The 20,207-nt window shown below is 42.4% G+C and overlaps 1 protein-coding gene across 2 annotated transcripts in view; it reads left to right on the top strand.

The window, feature by feature from the left end:
- TLL2 (tolloid like 2) overlaps window positions 1–20,207 on the top strand; it is a 148,255-nt gene that overhangs the window by 78,996 nt on the left and 49,052 nt on the right. For both annotated transcript variants that reach the window (XM_001928475.4, XM_021074297.1), the window contains exons 4-7: window positions 4,503–4,658; window positions 7,434–7,551; window positions 13,156–13,334; window positions 14,245–14,350. In XM_001928475.4, coding sequence (XP_001928510.1) covers window positions 4,503–4,658; window positions 7,434–7,551; window positions 13,156–13,334; window positions 14,245–14,350 — 559 coding nt within the window. The remainder of the gene's footprint in view (window positions 1–4,502; window positions 4,659–7,433; window positions 7,552–13,155; window positions 13,335–14,244; window positions 14,351–20,207) is intronic.

Genomic DNA, 20,207 nt, shown 5'->3' with positions numbered 1-20,207 from the left:
TAATATTCTTCAAATGAAAAAAATTTGAAATGGAGAACAGATTAGTGGTTGAAAGTGTAGGGATGGGCTGGGGAGAGAAGGGAAGGGAGGTGGATGTGGTTTTACTTTTTTTTTTTTTAGAGCTGAACCTGTGGCATATGGAGGTTTCCAGGCTAGGGGTCGAATGGGAGCTGTAGCTGCTGGCCTACACCACAACCACAGCAACACAGGATCCTTAACCCACTGAGCATGGCCAGGGATCAAACCTGCGTCCTCATGGATGCTAGTCAGATTCATTAACTGCTGAGCCATGACAGGAACTCCAGATGTGATTTGAAAATGTTGACATGAGGGATCCTTTCTTATGGCAATGGAATCATTCAGTATCTTGATGTGGTGGTGGTTATGCTAATCTCCTCATGTGGTAAAATTGTGTGGAACTAGACACATGCACATACACACACACATAGGCTGGGGAAATCTGAATGAGATCAGTGGTTGTCCATACGCCAGTTATGATGTTATACTATAGTTTCATAAAATGATACCATTAGGGAAACAGAGTAAAACAACAGAGTGAAACAAAAATCTCTCTGTATTATTTCTACAATTACGTGTGAATGTAAAATTATCTCAATTAAATTTTCAATTTATGGAAACTCTTTCCTTTATAGTAAAAAAATAATAATGAACCTTAACATTATGACTGTTGCAAAGCTTGTCATATGTTATGGGAAATGTAATTTGCTCACAGAATAATACCTGTTGAATGATTCATTTAAAACAAAAAACATAATTTCACAAAAAGGTTGAAAATAAGTGGATGGAGAAAAGCTATATGAGGCAAACCCTAATCAAAACAAAACTGATATAGTGATATTAATATCCATCAAAATAATCTTTATTATGGATGAGTATTATTACAGATGAACAGGGTGTTTAATGATAAACAATTTAGCTGGAACATTTAATAATTCTTAACTTGTATTACTTAACCCAGATAGCCTTGAAAAATATAAAGGGGAAGATGACAATTTACAATCTTAGTTCTCAAGGTTGTTTAAAATACTTTTCTCAGTAGCAGATACACAAAGGAGCCAGAAATATTTGTAAGTAGAATATTAGAACAACATATGTAGCACCCTTCAACTATCAATTTTGGAAGCTGATGCACATTACTTCAAGGATATATGGAACATTTACAAAAACAATCACGAATCAGGCTACAAAACAAGGCTCAAAACACCAAAGAATTGATACCTTGGAGCATGGACCGGCATTCACTGCCAAAAGGCCAAATCCAGCCTGCCATCTGTTTTTGCAAATAAATGTTATTGGAACACAGCCATACCCATTCATTTACATAGTGTCTGTGGCTGCTTTCATACCACAATAGCAGAGTTGGGTAATTGCAACGGAGACTATGTTAACCACAAAACTTAAAATATTTGCTGTCTAACTTTTTACAGAAAAGGCTTTGGAGAATACATCCTTGAAACAGAGACATGTTAGAGATCAATGAAACACACAGAGGGGGAAATGTTTAGGGAAAAAAAACCATACCTCTAAACAATTCAAAGACCAAAAAAGAAAGTCCAAATGGAACTTACAGAATATATCAAGGTCTAACTTTGAATTGTACATGTCAAAAGATGAGATGCAGGTGAAGAGGAAGTCAGAGAAATTTTAGTGCTAAAATAGAATATAAGAAAGATTGAAAATTAATGTGCCAAACATTCAACACAAGAAGCTGGAAAAGGATGGCTAACTGATTTGTAACAAGGGTGTTGAGACAATTCTATGGAGGAAAACCTAGTCTTTTCATCAAATGGTACTGCTACAACTGGATATTGCACACAGAAAATGAAATTAGACCCCTACCTCACGCCATATACAAAAATTAACTCAAAATGATCAAAGGTCTAAATATAAGAGCTAAAATTATAGAACTCTGAAAGAAAACATAGATATAAATCAGTATGAGGCTGGATTAAACTGTAAAGTCATGCCTCAGAAATACCCTGGGTTCAGTTCCAGACTACTGAGATAAAGTGAGTCACACAATTTTTTTTGGTTTCCCACTGCATGTGAAAGTATTGTTTATATTATACTGTAGTCTATTGAGTATGCAAAAACATTATGTCTGAAAAAACAATGGACATATCTTAATTAAAAAACACCTTACTACTGAAAAATGCCAACCATCATTTGACAGCTCAGGGTTGCCACAAACCTACATTCTGTAAAAAAAATAAAAATAAAAAAATTTAAAAAATTACAACAAAGAAAGTGCAATTAAATGAGGTACCCCTGTAATTTATTATATTTGACACAAAAAGCATCAAAAGAAAAAAATGGACAAATTTGACTTCATCAAAATTAAAATCTTTTGTGCTTCAAGGGACACTATCATAAAAATAAAAGGACAACCTACAGAGTTGGAGAAAATATTTGCAGACTGCATATCTGACATGGTATGGTCTCCAGAGTATATAAATAAAGTATAACCTAACAATAAAAAGACAATCCAATTAAGACATGGGCAAAGGAGTTGAATAGACATTTCTCCAAAGAAGACATACAAATGACTAATAAGCACACAAAGATATACTCAACATCTTTAGCCATTAGGGAAATGTAAATCAGAACCACAATGAGACACTACTTCACACCTATTCGAATGGCTGTAATCAAAAAGATTGATGATAGGAGTTCCTGCTGTGGTTCAGCGGTTAACAAATCTGACTAGCATCCTGAGGACACAGGTTCGATCCCTGGCCTTGCTCAGTGGGTTAAGGATCCAGCATTGCCATGAGCTGTGGTGTAGGCTGCAGACATGTTTCAGATCCTGCGTTGCTGTGGCTGTGGCGTAGGCCAGCAGCTACAGCTCTGATTCAACCCCTAGCCTGGGAACCTCCATATGCTGTGGGTGCAGCCCTAAAAAGCAAAAAATAAAGGATTGATGGTAACAAGTGTTGGCAAGAATGTAGAAACACTGGAACCCCGATGCTTCATTATTGGGAATGTAAAATGGTACAGTTGGTAGTTCTCCAAAACATTAAACAAAGAATAGGTGTGTGCCTCAACAATTCCACACTTTGACACATATACAAGAGAACTGAAAAGATATGTCCCCACTGAAATAGGTACATTATTGTTCAAAACTGCATTATTTGCAATAGCCAAAAAGTGGCAACAACCCCAATGTCCACCAAACTGAAGGATGCATAAACTAAGGTGGTATACCCACACGGCATATTATTATTCCGCCGCAAAAGCAGCAAAGTACTGACATGCTGTAACATGGATGAACCTTAAAAACATGCTAAGTGAAAGAGGCCAGGGACAAAAGGCCACCATGTTGCATGATTCTGTTTACATGAAGTGTCCAGAAGAGGCAAATTCATAGAAACGGAAAGTGGATTCCTGGTTGCCAAGGGCTGCAGGGAGTGACTGAGAACGGATGATAAGGTTTATTTTGGTGGTAATGAAAATGTGGAATTCTATAGCAGTGACAGTTGCACAACTTTGTGAATATACTAAAAACCACTAAATGGTACACTTTAAAAGAGCTGTTATAGGATGGGGTATTATAGCAGCTATGATAGTGTGTGGATTATGTCTCAATTTAAAAAAAAAAAAAGCTAGAAAGGAAATATCTGTATAAAATACATGAAAATAGAATAAAATTAATGAAATAATGAAAATGAAAAGAATCAACAAAACTAAAGCTGATTTTTTGGGGGGAAGAATATAAAAACAAAAGAGGAAATGCTCCAAGTGAGACTAGTAAGGGTTAGCAAGTAAACTTAAAACTTTAAACTATCCAGATGATGAAACAAATGTGGATTCAAGTCGCCACAGGTTTAAATGGTTCTACACACTTATCTATTCTCTTCTGTTTCTAGGGCCCTACCTTGAACTCAGAACCTTAAATAGACCCTCCATTTCTTTTCCGCATTCCTCCCTGAAAGGTCCAGATCTGCCAAGAGATTCAGAAGAGCCGGGGAGTTTTATGAGGCTCTGCATTTTCCAGAGGTTTATCTTACAAAAAATTTGTTTCCCCAGCATCGCAGACTAGTTCACTTTATTTGTCATACTGGCCAAATTATTTCCAAAATTTGCAACATGGACAGTATTTGGTCAAGGCAAGTGACCGACTCAGCTTATGGCTGGCTGGTCTTCTCCGCCAGTGACCTTGACTCTGAGAAGAAAGTACACCCCTAACTTGGCTCCATCCGAGTTGTCCTGGCCACTTAATTTGTGGCTCACAGGCTGCCCTGACCCCCATTGGGGTTTATTCAAGGCCTCCAACAAGCCAGATCCTCTTCTCTCATAGGCCTGGGACACTTGCTCTTGTCTTGTCCAGAAAACTACCACCTAGATTCAAACAACAGACCAAATATCCCCTATAGCAGACATGCTTTGAATATTCCCTTTCGTGGATTCATGGATAATATCCTCTTAACCATGCGCCCAGGAGGAATTAAAGCAAAGTAAATGGCAGCATGACTCTCTTGCAGATGGCAAGGAGAATGCCATGCTTCCACAGAGCCCTGGGAACTTGCATGCTGGAGCAGAGACCTTCTCTCCCCGGGTCCGAAGAGCCACAACCTCAAGGACAGAGAGGATTTGGCCGGGAGGGGTCATCCCCTACGTCATCGGAGGGAACTTCACTGGTCAGTAGCTCCAGAGGAGGCCTGCTTTGGGGCTGGGTGCTTTGTCTCCCTAGGTTGGCAGAGTCCTCCCTGGAAGGACTCAGGGGGGATGGAGATGCTGGGGCCATCGCCCCAATTTGTAAGTCATTGCACCCGTGGGGTCTGGGGCACTCGGCCTGGGGACACTGCAATCTCTGTTGGGGCTTTGACCTCAAAGTTGGTCACCTGGTCCTGAGGCTTCATAGGGAGGTGACATGTGACCCTGGTCTTGAAGGATAGACAGGATTTGCTTAGTGCATATGTGAACTGCTACACATGCTGGCTTACCTGTCCTCTTCCTGGATAAGCACCCTGAACCCCCCAACCCTACCCCCATCAGTACCCCACAGGGTAACCGGAGGGGCCTGTGAACGTACATGTCAGACCACCTGGGCCCAATCCTGGCTGTGACACTTACCAGGAGTACGCCCTGGGGTGAGTTATGTAACCTCTCCATGCCTCAGTGCCTTCTTCTCTAAATGGGCATGATAATATTTTCTACCTTACAGGGCTGGTTTGAGAATTAAATGAGTGAATTTAGAAAAAGCACTTAGAATAGTGCCTGGTAGATAGTAACTAGTAATTACTATCTTTAAAATACCTACCTAAGTCATCCAGTGGCATCCTATCACTATTAATGACACTGCAACTTTGACCATGGGCTCGAAGCCTCCTCCAGGCAGCCCTTGCACTGTCTCCCACCCAGTCCTTTATCCCTCTCTCCCCCTGGCTCCTCCTTGGCCCCTGAGCTCTAGCCTCACCAGCCTAGAGCCCCCATCATTACCTCCTCAGCACACTTGAACTTGCCCTTCTGTCAACCTGGAATGTTCTTTCCCCAGATCTTCTCTTGGCTGCCTTCTTTTTAGCATTAAGGTCTTAGGTTGAATGACATGACCACAGAAAGGCCTTCTTTGACTCCTTGGAGCTCCTCTCTCTGCCAGCTCCTCTCTCTCCCAGCACCCTGCTTTAATCTTTCCAGTACTCCCATTACTTGAAATTATTTCATTTTTTAAGTGGTCTCTGCCCAAACACTGTGGGATCTTTTTTCTGGCTGGTTTTCATTCTTTATCTCCAACACCTGGAACAAGGACTCGCAACAGACCATCACAATTGCGCCCACCGCAGGCCTGTGGCCAGTGTTAGTTGAATGCACGAGTGAAAGGCCACAGGGAGCAGCTGCATTTTCCAGACTTTTGATGTGGATGGCATGTACAAGCTCGTCTCCTCTCTGTGGTTCTGTGACTTCTACTGTGAGAGGCGTTTGCTGAAGCAGATATTCTAATCACTTGCCAAGCCACCAAAAACCACTGATGAGCAAAAGACTGTGAAGACTCTAACCACAGGGACTTGGAGCCTGGAGAGGATGGAGCAACTCCCCTTCCAGGGAGCCACCTCTCCCTCCCTCTCTTCTTGGTGGCATCCATGCCCTTGGTTGCCTTCCACTCTTGCAGCGTTAACCCAGAGCCTCCAGTGCCAAGTCCTTAACTAGGTGCTGGTGATGAGACAATGACTAAGATATCACCCTGCCCTCAAGGCCCCCAGTCCTAAAGAGAGAGAAAGAGGCATTCTTAAAGCATTGAAAGGTAGGGATTGTCATCAGCTACTAATTTTGTTCTTTGATAGCTTAACCGTGTTCTTTCAGACCTGTTGTGCTTTTCTGGCCAAAGATTTATATGACTTTCATCAAAATTAGCTAATTTTATATAGCAAACTTTCTTTACACAAGATTTTTACTATTCTATAATTGGTAGGATTGCTATTTTGGTGAGAACTCTATAACCAGTTTGAACTAAATAGGTCAAGATTTTCCCCCATCATGGGCAGCTAAGTTACTCTTTATGCTTCTGTGTATGTTTTGGAAAGACAACAATATGACCCCACACCATCTTCTAGGCTACAATGGGAGCCTCTCAATGATTGGTTGGTTGGTTGGTTTTTGCAGCAAGGTTATCCTAGAATTCAGACCTGACTCCCAACCATCTTAGGTACTTCCTAAACAACTGTTTTTCTTGATCCTTTTCATTGCTTTTAGCAAAATTAAAACGTAGTAGTCTTCTTTACTTCAGGTTGATAGATTTTGATACGAATACCTCTTAGCTACTTATTGGCAACTATCAGTGTAGAGTTTACAACTACTTTGTTCTTGCTCCTAGACAGTTTACTTATTGCTAACTTTTTAACACATTTTTCATCAGGGAAATATGAAGGAAGGCTCAGAGAAAGTATGAAATTCATCTGTTTTCAAAGGCCTTGTGGAAAATTAGGCTTAAGGATCCCCCAAAAAACACTGAGCCCCAGTGCAAAAGTAGCATGAATGTACATGCAAACAGAATTTCTAGAGCATCTGGAAATACCCTCCTAGGTATAAAATAAAATGAAGGGGTGGAACATATTGCTGGTGAGTTATTTCGAGATCCTAAAATTTCCAAATTGAATAACTTGGGTTACATCTTTTAAAGTTTAGAAAAGTATTTGCAATACAAAGAAAAAGGTGGGAAGCTGGGGACATTTTGAAAATCTATTTTTACCCTTTCTTCCAATTCACAAATCCCTACTCTTTAAATTTTGGTAATTCAGGAAAGTCGCATTGTATTCGTAGCCAGGGAAATCCTTTGTCCTAGTGCCGTTTTATTCTGGGTCACTGAAACAAGCTTTGATCACTGGAACAAGCTCTGTCGTAAGCCACCATACCTGCGAGCACCTAAGGACGGCAGGGTTCCATGAGTGAGGTGACGAGCACCTGCCCTGTCATTTCAGGAAGCCAGAGGGCCATTTTTAAGCAGGCCATGAGACACTGGGAGAAGCATACCTGTGTGACCTTCGTGGAGAGGACGGATGAAGAAAGCTTCATTGTGTTCAGTTACAGAACCTGTGGGTAAGTAAGTAAAAGCAAGTGCACCTCAGCAGAATCAGAGGCAGACAAGTCAGACAGCTCATGAGCCTCAAATTTCTCTCTAAAACAATTTCCGATATGTTGTAACATAGAGGAGCCCAACATTTGTCAGAAATTCTTCTTGCCCTTAATGAACTCACAACCCAGGGACAAAGTGGGCAGGTCAAGAAGAAGACTCTAGGATGACAGGGGTCTGGATCTCCTATCAGGAGAGCAGTTGAACGACCTAGGGATGTTTCATATGGAGAAGTGGTCCTGAACCAGTCTGGGTCCAGGGATCCCACTGAGAATCAGACGAAGCTATAGGCTCCCTCATGATGGATGTACATATATGCAAAATTCTGCATGAAATTTTACGGGCTCCATGGGCTAAGAGACTTCCTCCAGAAAACATAACAAATAATGAGATGACTGAATTATGACTAAATTTATCTGTTATGCCCATAAATGTAAGTGTCATATACTCTCCTACTAAAAGAAAAAGTTTCCCATGTTATAGTTCAAAAACATAAACCCAGCTACATGCTGTATACATGAGATGACTGTTGAAGAAAATGATCCAAAAAACTACAAAAGGAAAAGGTAAGAAGGCATACAGGCAAATAATAACAAAAGAAAGCTGGTGTCACAATTCTAGCTGTAGACAAGGCTTTTTGTCATTTTTTACTCTGTTTTTAAGCTCAGAAAGTGTTAAAAAAAAAAAAAGTGGGACACTTTATAATGAGAAAGAGTACAGGCTACAATGAGAATATAACAGTCATAAATCTTTACGCACCAAATAGCATAGCATTAAGAGTCATAAAATAAACCCCAGGGATTTCAAGGGGAAATCAACAGAAACACCACAGCAGAAGACTTTATTTCATTTCTGGCAACCCAAGTACATCAATGTCAAGTCTACCAAAAAAAAAAAAAAAAAAAAAAAAAAAAAAAAAAGGTAGAGATTTGTAGAAGACTGGAAAAATATAATTAGTAGAGTTGATCCTGTGGGTCTATCACATTCTGTAACCCGATAACACATTTTTAAAGTGCCTATTGAACGTTTATAAACATTGCCCATCTATTAAATATTAAGAACACCTAAATGAATTCTAAAAGCAGAAGTAATATTAAAATATTCTCTGATTTCAAAGCAGTGAAACTGGACATGATGACATAACAATAACAGCAAAAATAGAATAAAGACTCCTGCATTACTTGATAAGTTAAAAGCTTCCTTTTTTTTTTTTTAACACTTAGGTCATAAAGAAGTCAGGATTAAAATTACAAGCTGTCTAGAATAATGAAAGCCCTACAATTCAAAATGGAAGAGATATGGGTAAAGCTATATCCAGAGGGAAACCTACAGCCTCAAATATCCACGTCATTAACTAAGAATGACAATGAAATATTCAATTCAAAGAAATCAGCAAAATAGATAAATACATGAACCCCACCACCACAACAAAATAAACCTAATGAGAGCACAAGAAAATGGACAGGGTAACACATTATAGGACTAATAAAGTATGAATTCTTTGAATTAAAAAAAAAGCTATAGACAAACTACTTATTAATCTAAGACAAAAAAGTGACAGTTCAGAAAAATACAGAATCAGAAATAAAAATGGGGAAAATAATGACAGATTCAACAGAATCATAAAAGAGTACTTTACAAAACTCTAGGGCAAGAAATGTAGAAATCTGAATAATGTGTATGACTTCAGGGTAAATATAAACTGCTTGCACAGACCAGTAACTTTGAAAGAAACTGAAAAATTGAAGGAAAAACTTTCTCCCCCACAGCACCAAATCTGGAGTTTCACAGGTGAATTCTTTCAAAACTTCAAAAAACAGATTATTCTGGGACTTTTTTTATGTGGGTTTTTTTTTTTTTTCCTATTTACTTTTTAGGAACTATCACAGCATTGCCACCCCAGAGTGAAAAAGATGGCACCAGAAAAAGAAAATTATAGACTCATCTAACTTATGAATAGCCATGCCAAATCCTTACTAAAATGTTGGCACAAAGAACCCAGCGGTATAAGAACAGGATAGGCTGCCAAGAAGGTTTATCTAAAGAATGTAAGACTGGTTCGATGATAGGAAAGCTATTTGCATGATTCCACAGACAGAGATCAAAGGAGAGAAACCACATTCGTGTCGCAGGAGGTGCTAAAAAGTCATCTGCACATTTCAACATGCCTTTGTTGTTTTAAAAAAGTAATCAAAGTAATACAGGGGTAGATGTCACGGATAAATCCCTAACTCCCCCCGCCACCACACACACAGAGAAATCCATATATTCCAAAAGCCCACATCATGCTTATCGATGATGATTCTAGAAGCATTTCTGTTAGAATCAGGAACAAGTTGAAGATGGTCGTGTTCACCACAATTCTTGAATTTTTTTTTTTCTAGAAATTCTAGCTGTCGTAATTAGACAAGAGAAAGAGATAAAATGAATATTCGCAGGAATAAGGTTTGGCTTGTATTGTTTAAAGCTCATGTGACATGTACCTTAAAAAAAAAAAAAAAAAAAACAAACAGAAAAATGGAGTTCCCATCATGGCTCAGTGGCTAATGAATCCGACTAGGAACCATGAGGTTGCGGGTTCAATCCATGGGGTTGCTCAGTGGGTTAAGGATCCAGCGTTGCCGTGAGCTGTGGTGTAGGCTGCAGATGTGGCTCGGATCCCACGTTGCTGTGGCTCTGGCGTAGGCTGGCGGCTGCAGCTCCTATTCGACCCCTAGCCTGGGAACCTCTATGTGCTGCGGGTACGGCCCTATAAAAGCCAAAAAAACCCAAAAAAACCAGAGACATTTGAAAAACTATCAGAAACAAAAGAAGACTCTGTTAAGGTGACTAATTACAAAATTAATAAACAAAAATTACTTTTCCTTTAATGAAGTACTTTGATGTATTCTTGTAATGGGGGAAAAATCATAGCTTTAATAGAATATAGGAGATAACATATCTAAGAATAAACTTAACAAAAAGGCAAAAATATGCCAGACCTGCCTGGTCTTTCTTCCAGACCAGAAGAAAATGCCAAAACTCTAAGGAAACTGTAAAAAAAGATGAAAACGCGTAACATTTCTTGGTATGGAAATACCCAACATAGCAAAGATGTCAGAACTTCCTAAAGCAATGTATAAAGTCATGCCATTCTGATTTAAATGACATCTTCATACGTGGATATGTATGTATATATTTTTTAGAGCTCAAACAAATGAAATGAGAGTTTTTCTGGAGGAATGACTGTGTAGAAATAACAGAGAGAGAGGGAGGGAGGAAGGGAAAGGACAAACAGGAGTGACAGGGACAGAGGCGGGGGAGGGCAAGAGGTCTGATGTTCTATCCCGACATATAGGATATTAACATGCAAATGAATATACTAACAATCAAAATCATCTGGAACACAATAAAAATAGACATAGGGAACAAAATTTCAAATAAATAGCTTATGCAAGAATTTAGGTAGTATTTTAAATGAGTAAAAGATGGATTAGTCAGTTGGCATATTTGAATCTTGCGATAATTAAATAGCTCATTGTGAAGAAAGTAAAGCTAAAATTAGCTTTACTTACTTAAAATTTATTTAATCAGTCTCTTATTAATGTACATTTAGGCCGACTCCAGTTTCTGCTATTTAAGCAAAGCCTCAGGGGAGAGAAAGGCAGAACAAACAAAAATACAGAAATCTGAAAAGTAGCACAAGGAAGTGACAGTGGATTTTACTTACAATCTTGGAATATAAATGGCCTTTCTAAGCAGGACATAAGAAAATAAAGACATTACGTTAAAATTTTAAAATGCTATATGGCCAAAACACCACATAAAAAACAAAATCGACTGAGAAATAACAAGGGGAGAAAAATATTCCTAACACGTTTGATAGTCAAAGACTTGTTCCCTCATTTACAAAGGGTTCTTGTGAATTAGTAAATAAAAAGGTGGACACCACAAAAGAAAATTGGGGAAAAATGCGATCTCATAGGTCACAAGGAAAAAATATAAATGTCACATAAAACATGAAAAACTGTCCAACCTCAGTCCAGTGAAATACCGCTTTTCACCTATCAAATTGGCAAAAATCGTTTGGCAAAACCAGTGCTGGCCCAGTTGTGGGGAAATAGGACTTTTTAATATACCATTAGTGGACATATAAAAAGACACAACATTGGGGATTGCACTGTAGTAGTATCTGTCATTTAGTAGTCTCTATCACAGTGTCACATTCAGTAGCATCAAATACATATATGCTTTTATCCACTAATCCCATTGCTAGGATACCGAGAATAAGTGAGACCCCAATGGTTCTTTATTTTGCATTTTGTTGTTTGTTCGTTTGTTCTGTCTTTCTCTCCCCTGAGGCTTTGCTTAAATAGCAAAAACTGGAGTCAGCCTAAATGTACATTAATAGGAGACTGAAAAAAAAGGAGTTCCTGTCGTGGCGCAGTGGTTAACGAATCCGACTAGGAACCATGAGGTTGCGGGTTTGGTCCCTGCACTTGCTCTGTGGGGTAACGACCCAGTGTTGCCGGGAGCTGTGGTGTAGGTCGCAGACGCGGCACGGATCCCGCGTTGCTGTGGCTCTGGCGTACGCCAGTGGCTATAGTTCCAATTAGACCCCTAGCCTGGGAACTCCATATGCCGCAGGAGCAGCCCTAGAAAAGGCAAAAAAAAAAAAAATAGGGGACTGATTAAATAGATTTTAATACTATGTTGCTTTGACAGAAAAATTAGAGAGATCTACATATGCTATTATAAAGAGATCTCTAAATTAAGGAGGAAAAAAGGCAAGATGGACAAAGTACATGGTGTATTTTGTAATTAAAATTCATATATAGGTATATAGATGTATTACATTTTCTTGAAGAACTGTTAACTATAGTTATCTTTGGAGCCTTAATACTTAAAACTCTTGCAATACGGGCACGTATTTTTTAAATGTTTTATACAAATTAAATGCGTGGTGGGATTATGGGCCATTTAAATTTTTTTATACCTTGCTACATTAGGAATAATGAATGTATATTTTAAAAGTAATTATGTCCAGAAGGGGAGTCATCACTGAAGCTCCTCTGATAATAGCATAAAGGCTCATGTCTGGGAGTTCCCTTGTGGCACAGCATCGTCATTGCCGTGGCTTGGGTTGTGTGATGTGGCGCAAGGGTTCAATCCACGTCCCAGGAACTTCCACATGCCACGAGTGCAGCCACCCTCCAAAAAAAAAAAAGATTCCTGTCAGCTGGCTCTTTCCATTGTCTCCTCCTTGTCATCAGAGATGTGTGGCCCAGACTTGAGGGTAGAAGGGTGGGGGAGGATATTGCATGGGGGAGGGTATTTGCATTTTTCCTGGAAGAAAGGCCCTATCTTTCTTCAGATTTTCCGGTGGACCCATGACCACCAAAAAGGTCAGGAACCATTTTTCAAGGGAAGTCCTGTTTTGGAAGGGAAGTTGGATAATGAGATTGTTTTCAGCTCTCAAAGTCTGTGTTTCTTTTAGACACACACACACAAATGCACACACACAGAGGGAGGGGCGTTAGACTCTTGCCATTCCTTGATCTGCTGACCTGGGTATTTCTGTGATTGTCCAGCTGTTGTTCCTATGTTGGGCGCCGCGGAGGAGGCCCGCAAGCCATATCTATTGGGAAAAACTGTGACAAATTTGGCATTGTAGCACACGAGCTGGGCCATGTGGTTGGGTTCTGGCATGAACACACCCGGCCAGACAGAGACCAGCATGTTACCATCATCAGAGAAAACATCCAGCCAGGTAAGGAGTTTGTATGGAGCCTGGAAGCCACCGGTCAGGCAGGTGGCATCCATGGGGTCAGAGGAGAGTGGAGAGGGGGTTGCTGGGAGCTGACCACCACTCATCCGTAAGTACGGAGGCCTTTGTCACCAGCACTGTCTGTCTGTGGCCCTTTCAGAGCTGGTAGGTTGAGCAGAAGTGAAATGACTTTCCGTGTTGTAAAGGACAGTGAAACCCTAACAGGAACAGAATCGATCAGAACAATGTTGCAGCATCAAAGCTGATAAGCCAATAAAAAGAGTTCTCCCGGTTGCTTTCCAAAGACTCATTTTGGCTGACCTAGGCAACACATATTTTTGACACTGAAACATAATTTGAACACAAGTACAAGGGAAAAAAACACTATGTCTGCCTATCCCAAGACAGAGAAAGTGTCTAGATTTTTTTAAAATATCTCCTCCTGTTAAACAGTTTTATACAGCACTTCATACTGAACGTGAACGTGGCTGGTTGAACAATATGGTTGCCTTAAAAGTGCTTTTGAAAGTCTGAATTGTGAATTTGGGATTGACCTTAACTCTTGGATTTGCTTTCTTGTGTCCCTTTAATAGCAAGATTAGAGATTTTTAACAAAATATTTTTTGCACAATCAGGTTGATCACTAACCTGTATATAAACTTAGTTTAAGAGTTTTGCGTGGATTTTGAGAGGGGTCTTGGCTGGTGGGGCTGGGACAACATAGGGCTGTTCTAAATTTTAAGCTTCCAATCTATTAAAAAAAAACAACCAGAACCACCACCAAGCCTGTCACTTGAGTGACTGGGCTAACAGAGCTCTCGGAAGTTGCTATGGGCCCTCCTTCTCCCCTCTCTGCCTCCTTTCAGGTGCCTGCCTTGGTTTTCAAAGGCCTTAACAGAGTGTTGTGTCACAGGTCAGGAGTATAATTTCTTAAAAATGGAAGCTGGGGAAGTGAGCTCTCTGGGAGAGACGTACGACTTTGACAGCATCATGCACTACGCCCGGAACACCTTCTCAAGGTCGGAATCTATGCTTATGCCTCGTGTGTGTTATACTATGCCTGCCGCAGGCTTGGGTCGGATTCCTGGAGGTCTGCGGAGCGCGGGTCTCTGCATGTTCCTAGCACAGTTGGCATGTCTGTCCTTGAAATACAGTGGCCTCTGGGCTGCAGTGAAATATAATCTAATCAGGTTCCCGCTAATAAGATTGAATCCCATTGTGAAGCTGGTGTTCCATCATGCCCTAGTGTCACAAGCAGCAAACTGGAAAGGGGAAATTATGGAGAGGTTGGCCAGGATAATAACTTAGAGGCTCTGTGTAAAATCTCCAGTGGGTAGGGGTATCTTCTAAAGCGCGTCCTTGGTGTAAGCATGGTGGCACTTACCAGTTCTCCTAGACTGTGCCAGAGCTGGGGAGGTGGTAAATTGTGGATTTATTTTATTTTGTTTTATTTTATTTTATTTTTTTAGTTCTGCACCTATGGCATATGAAGGTTCCAAGGCTAGGGGTCCAATCAGAGCCACAGCTACCGGCCTACGCCACAGCCACAGCCACAGCAACGCAGGATCCAAGCCACAGTAATGCGGGATCTGAGCCACGTCTGCGACCTACACCCCAGCTCACGGCAACGCTGGATCCTTAACCCACTGAGTGAGGCCAGGGATTAACCTGCAACCTCAAGGTTACTGGTCAGATTCATTTCTGCTGCGCCACAAGGGGAACTCCATGTGGGTTCATTTTAGAGGTGAAGAAAATGAGACTCCAGCCAGCTCGAGGGTGCACAGGTAGCTGGGGTCAGAATAAGAACAAAGATTCAGGTCTCCTGCCTGCTAGTCAGGCATGATGGTGACTGGTGCCCCCAAGTGTGTCCAGAGCAGATATTTACAGCTGGCATCAGCAGGATCTGTTTTGATGAGTTAGTACTGTGCTGGACATGGTGCTAAGTATTTTCCACATTGCCCTTGCTTCTAGATCATCTAAATCTTTTCTATATAGAAGTTTTCCCCCGCTAGTCCCAGTTTTGTAAGTCTTTCCACTCTTGCATTAAAGGAGATACAGGGCAAATGTTTTCTCTCTTGGAATTTTTTCCCCAGTCTCTTCTTAAAACCAGCTTGTTTGCTTTTTGTTTGTGCATGCGTGTATTTATTGAACCATCAGAAAAAGATGTGAGGTGATCCCCAATATATATGAGAAACAAAATAGGTGAGGAATCTTGGGAATGGGGGAGGGAGAAATTAAGGCCAAGTAGCTGAGTTGAAGCTTGGAATCAATTTGGGATTCAGAATATAGGCCATAAAGTCATGTCCCTTTTGTTGGGGTTGGCAGCAAATCCTGCTCTATGTTTCCTAGCAAGTCACAGGAAAGAAGGAGACAGTCCATTTCATGAGTCTCTATGTCCATAAAGAGCAAAAGAAACTTCAGGAGCCACACAGCTCTTGCGAGTAGAATGGAAACTATTTACCCAGGCTGCTTGGCTCTTGGGTAAGGCTGCTGAAAGCATCCTGTTGATGCAGTCACAGAACCCTGGGACAGATGCTCCAACCCTCAGCCTCCCAAGTTCCTCTGGCCACACAGCTGGGTTAATTATGATCATCCTTTACCCAGGCGGGAGCTCTCTGGAGCTCTAACGGGTGGAATTTGGTTGAAGTCAGCATCTCTGAACAGCTGGCACAGGAGCGACCTGCCCTGTTCTCTTTACTCTTCTGCTGGCTCTCAGAAGATATAGAGGGCGATGCGACATCACGAAGAGACCACTGAACTGAGAGTCAAAGGCTGGATTCCAGTCCCAGTTCTCCTACACACATTGCAGTTAAGGGAGCTCTAGACAGTAATTAGGGGCAGCGGCAAGCAGGGTCAAGTCCCCACCTCCCTGGACCTCTCTTCCCTCAAGAAAGAGTTGGACTAGATGTTCTCTGAGCCCTTCCAGTTCAAACATTTCATGGGGTGGGGGGGGGCCCTCACCCTTGGCATATGGAGGTTCCCAGGCTAGGAGTCAAATTGGAGCTGCAGCTGCTAGTCTACGCCACAGCCACAGCAACACTGGATCTGAGTTGCTTCTGCAACTTACCCCACAGCTCATGGCAATGCCGGATCCTTACCCCATTGAGGGAGGCCAGGGATCCTCATGGATCCTAGTTGGATTCGTTTTCACTGCGCCCCAACAGGAACTCCTGGCTCAACATTTCATACTGTAATTTCTTAATTGGAATGGGTGAAGGATTGACGGATAAGGTCACGCTCATGGCCATGTGGAAATCTAAGCCTTTTTCATCCACGCTGGGAAACTAAGACATTGAGGGACCTACTGTGGGGGCTCTGGGAGGGGGGGTGAGCACCCCACTCTGCACGTGTCGGAGGTGGGATGCTTGTGTGTGGAGCTGGGCTGACTCAGGTGTGGGAAACAGTGCGGGGAATAGCCAGCCTGCATCACGTCAGCCCCAGGGGTAGCAGGCTACTAAGTAGAGCCAAAGTATTGATCTTTTTAGGGAATCAGGGTCAAATTGATCCAAGGGAGAAGTTTGTACCTGGAGTCTTGTTTTTATAACTGTCAAAAGTCTTTGAATTGCTTTATAACTCATCTATTAATTATTCTTACACATTTATTAATATTTATTTGTTGTACTTCCCTCTCCCTCGCTAGACTGAATCCCTTTTTTTTTTTTTTTTGCTTTTTTTAGGGCCCACACCAGCGGCATATGGAGGTTCCCAGGCAGGGGTCGAATCGGAGCTACGACTGCCGGCCTACATCACAGCCACAACAACGCCAGATCCGAGCCACGTCTTCAACCTACACTGCAGCTCATGGCAACACCAGATCCCCAACCCACTGAGCAAGGCCAGGGATAGAACCTGCGTCCTCATGGATACTAGTTGGGTTCATTAACCGCTGAGCCATGATAGGAACCCCCGAGACTGAATCTTAGAGGATAGAGACTATGACATTCTCTTCTAGTCCCCAGCACCCACCACAATCCCTGGCACAGAGTAGTTGTTCAATAAGTATTTGTCAAATGAATAAGTTAATGAATGAGTCAGAGGAGGCAGGGAGATCCTCAGGGCTGGGGACCAGGTGAGGGAAGAGATGTCCATCATCCCCAAGGCATGGCTCCCCCTGTACAAATACAATGTCATTCATTAAGGAGAATCTGCACGTATCTACTAGGCAGGACATTCTGGATGAATTGCTATTAATGGGTGGTTGAAACTGTATTGCCTTCTGTGTCTCTGATGTGCCTGATACCGTGCAAAGCTCTGAAGCCAGGGGCCAGGGTAAGAATGCAGATGGACTGTTTTCTGGTGCCAGCATTTCTTTTCTTGTCTTTCCAGGAAAACGTTCTTTATCTTTTCTCTGTGATTTCTAACCCATAATGCCATCCCTTTTGCCCCTCAGGAGATAACCATTTTAATATTGTAGTCAATGGGAAGCATTTTATTAGCACAGACCCATGGAAACCCGTGGACCAAGCCCATGAAATAATAGTTCCCCATCAAAAGTGTCCCTAGAAGGGAGGTTGGCCGGGGGGCAGCACGCGGGTGCCATGGGTGGCTGGGTGAGCGCAGAGCAGAGGAGGCTTGGGAGGGAGGCAGACTTTCCCTTCTGCTACCAGGAGGTTATCTATTGTTGCGGAACAATCCACCCCCTTAACTGTTTATATAACAACTTATTTTTGGTGACATTGTGGGTCCTTCTGAGGTGTTCTTCTCTGGTCTTGCCTGTGATCACTCCTTTGGCGGTGCCATTCAGTTGGATGATGACCAGTGCCAGGTCGGGCCATTGTGCCACCTGTCCACTGGGGCCCCTCGGTTCTCCTCCATGCGGCCTCCCATCCTCTAATGGGCTAGTCTGGGCTTTTCACCATGTGGGAACTCAGAGTTCCTAGAGGGTAAGCTGGGAAACTGCAAGAAGACCCAGTCTCCAGAACTGCATGACCTCACCTCTGTCACAACCTATTGGCCAGAGCAAGGCACAAGGCCAGTCCAGATTCAAGTGATGAAGAAACAGATTCTACCTCTTAATGGGAGGAGTAGCAACTTCACGTTGCTAAGGGATGTGGCTACGAGGAGGCACGGGTTCGTTATTTTAACCATCTACCCCAGCTACCCTCACACCCTCAGCCCCAGAGTTGAGCATAGTTTTGGCAAACCTGTTTTGTACCATTGCCCTCTGCCAATTTTCTGCACGGATTTTCAGAAAATGAGTTTGTTCAGTGGGGGTGTTTAGCAATGGTGTCTTTCTCAGGGCGTCTTCCTCCCTGACTCTGCTTCAGTCCTCTTGATCACACATCCCCTGGAGCTGGTCTTCACCGCATCTCTGTTTCTTTAAAAGAGCAGAAAATGGCCTCTAGAACATTTGTTCATCTCGGGGGCAAATGCTGCTCCTGCTGATGGGAAACCCAGGCTTCGTGTGTCTTTACGATTGAGCTGTTTTCTTCCAAGTTTATTCCCCCTAGTTTATTGTGGTTCCTCCCTCCTCCCCTGAGTTGGACCCAGGCTGTGGGGAATGGTGTCTTTGGAGGCTTTGTTGGGCAAGAGTCCAGGAGATGAGGCGATAGTTCTCTGGTCCAGGGGCTTCTTTGTTTGGAGAACTCAGGGCTGACAGTTTTATTCCTTAAGGGCATCTGCCAAACCTTTTCTTAGTTTAGCAGAATGTCAATGCTAAGAGTTGCCCTACATAAAAGGGGGGTTGTAATTGCAGCAGTTTACACAGGGACGTCTCTCACAGTAAACATCTTCCAGAGCCCACCGCTGTGCTGACGGCTTGGGGACGTGTCAGGGAGGGGGTCTCAGCCCATAGAGCCAGCTGAGTGTGAGCCAAGGTTGTTCCTGCCGCTTTGGTTTTTAAAGTCTCCAATCTTCCAAACTCTAGTGTGTATCTAACGTGCATTAAGACCCATTTCTTGGGTGGTGGGAAACACTGGCTGGAGGGAGCAAGATGCCAGGAGGCAGGCTCCAGGCCTGCTTGCGTTCAGTCCCAATGCCAGCTCCCCATCCCTAGCTTTGTACTCGGGGTGAGTCCTTTAGCCCTGCAGGCTTGGTTTTCTCACCTATAGCAAGGAACCCTCGTAACAATGGCACCTGCTTCCTAGGGTGTTCTGAGGATTAAATGAAATGATGCATTTAAAGGGTCCAGCCAGGGTCCTGTGAACACCAGCAAGTGTGCGTACACGCTCTCTGCACAGCAGGCTGCTGGCCCTGTCACCGACACTGCATAGTCTTCTGCAGGGTCAGTTCGCCTGAGTTGCCAAGAGCTTGCACGGAGCCTCACATTTTGTGCAGCACAGGGTCTTTCTCCAGGGGAATAAAAAAAAAAAACAATTACAAGCAAACACATTTTATGTTAGGGCAGAAATACCCATTTTTGAGTTCATAGGTGATTGGATTTAGAGCTGCTTGTAGAGTTTCTCACTAGTAGTTTCAAACTGGGTGAGGTCAGTGAGGGAGAACAAAGACTCCACCTTTAGTTTCTCTAAAGGACCCAGAGATGAGGCAGCAGGAACTAGTGAGGCACAGGCAGGGATGAGCAGCGATGAAAAGGCTGGGGAGAGCAGTGATGAAGAGGTCATTGGCACATGATCCAGGTTCCCATGTGCCAATGTTGGAAAGAAAGTGAGCCTGAAATCTGACTTAGCAAAAGAGTATATACAAACACAAAAATGGAGAAATGAGGATAATGTCTATTTTCCAAGGTAGTGCAGAACTTAGGGAGAAGGAAATGTTGGAAAGAGAGACAGAAAAGAGAAAGTGGAGACCAGCTAATAGCTAGATACCAAGCATTTTTGCACTTCCTTTTTAGTATAAATAGCTATTTTGCGGAGTTCCCGTAGTGGCTCAGTGGTTAACGAATCTGACTAGCATCTGTGAGGATGCAGGTTCCAT

This window comes from Sus scrofa, chromosome 14 (assembly GCF_000003025.6).
Source record: "Sus scrofa isolate TJ Tabasco breed Duroc chromosome 14, Sscrofa11.1, whole genome shotgun sequence".
Taxonomy (NCBI): Eukaryota; Metazoa; Chordata; class Mammalia; order Artiodactyla; family Suidae; genus Sus; species Sus scrofa.
Note: the sequence above shows the minus strand (reverse complement) of the source record. Positions and strands in the feature narration are given on the sequence as shown.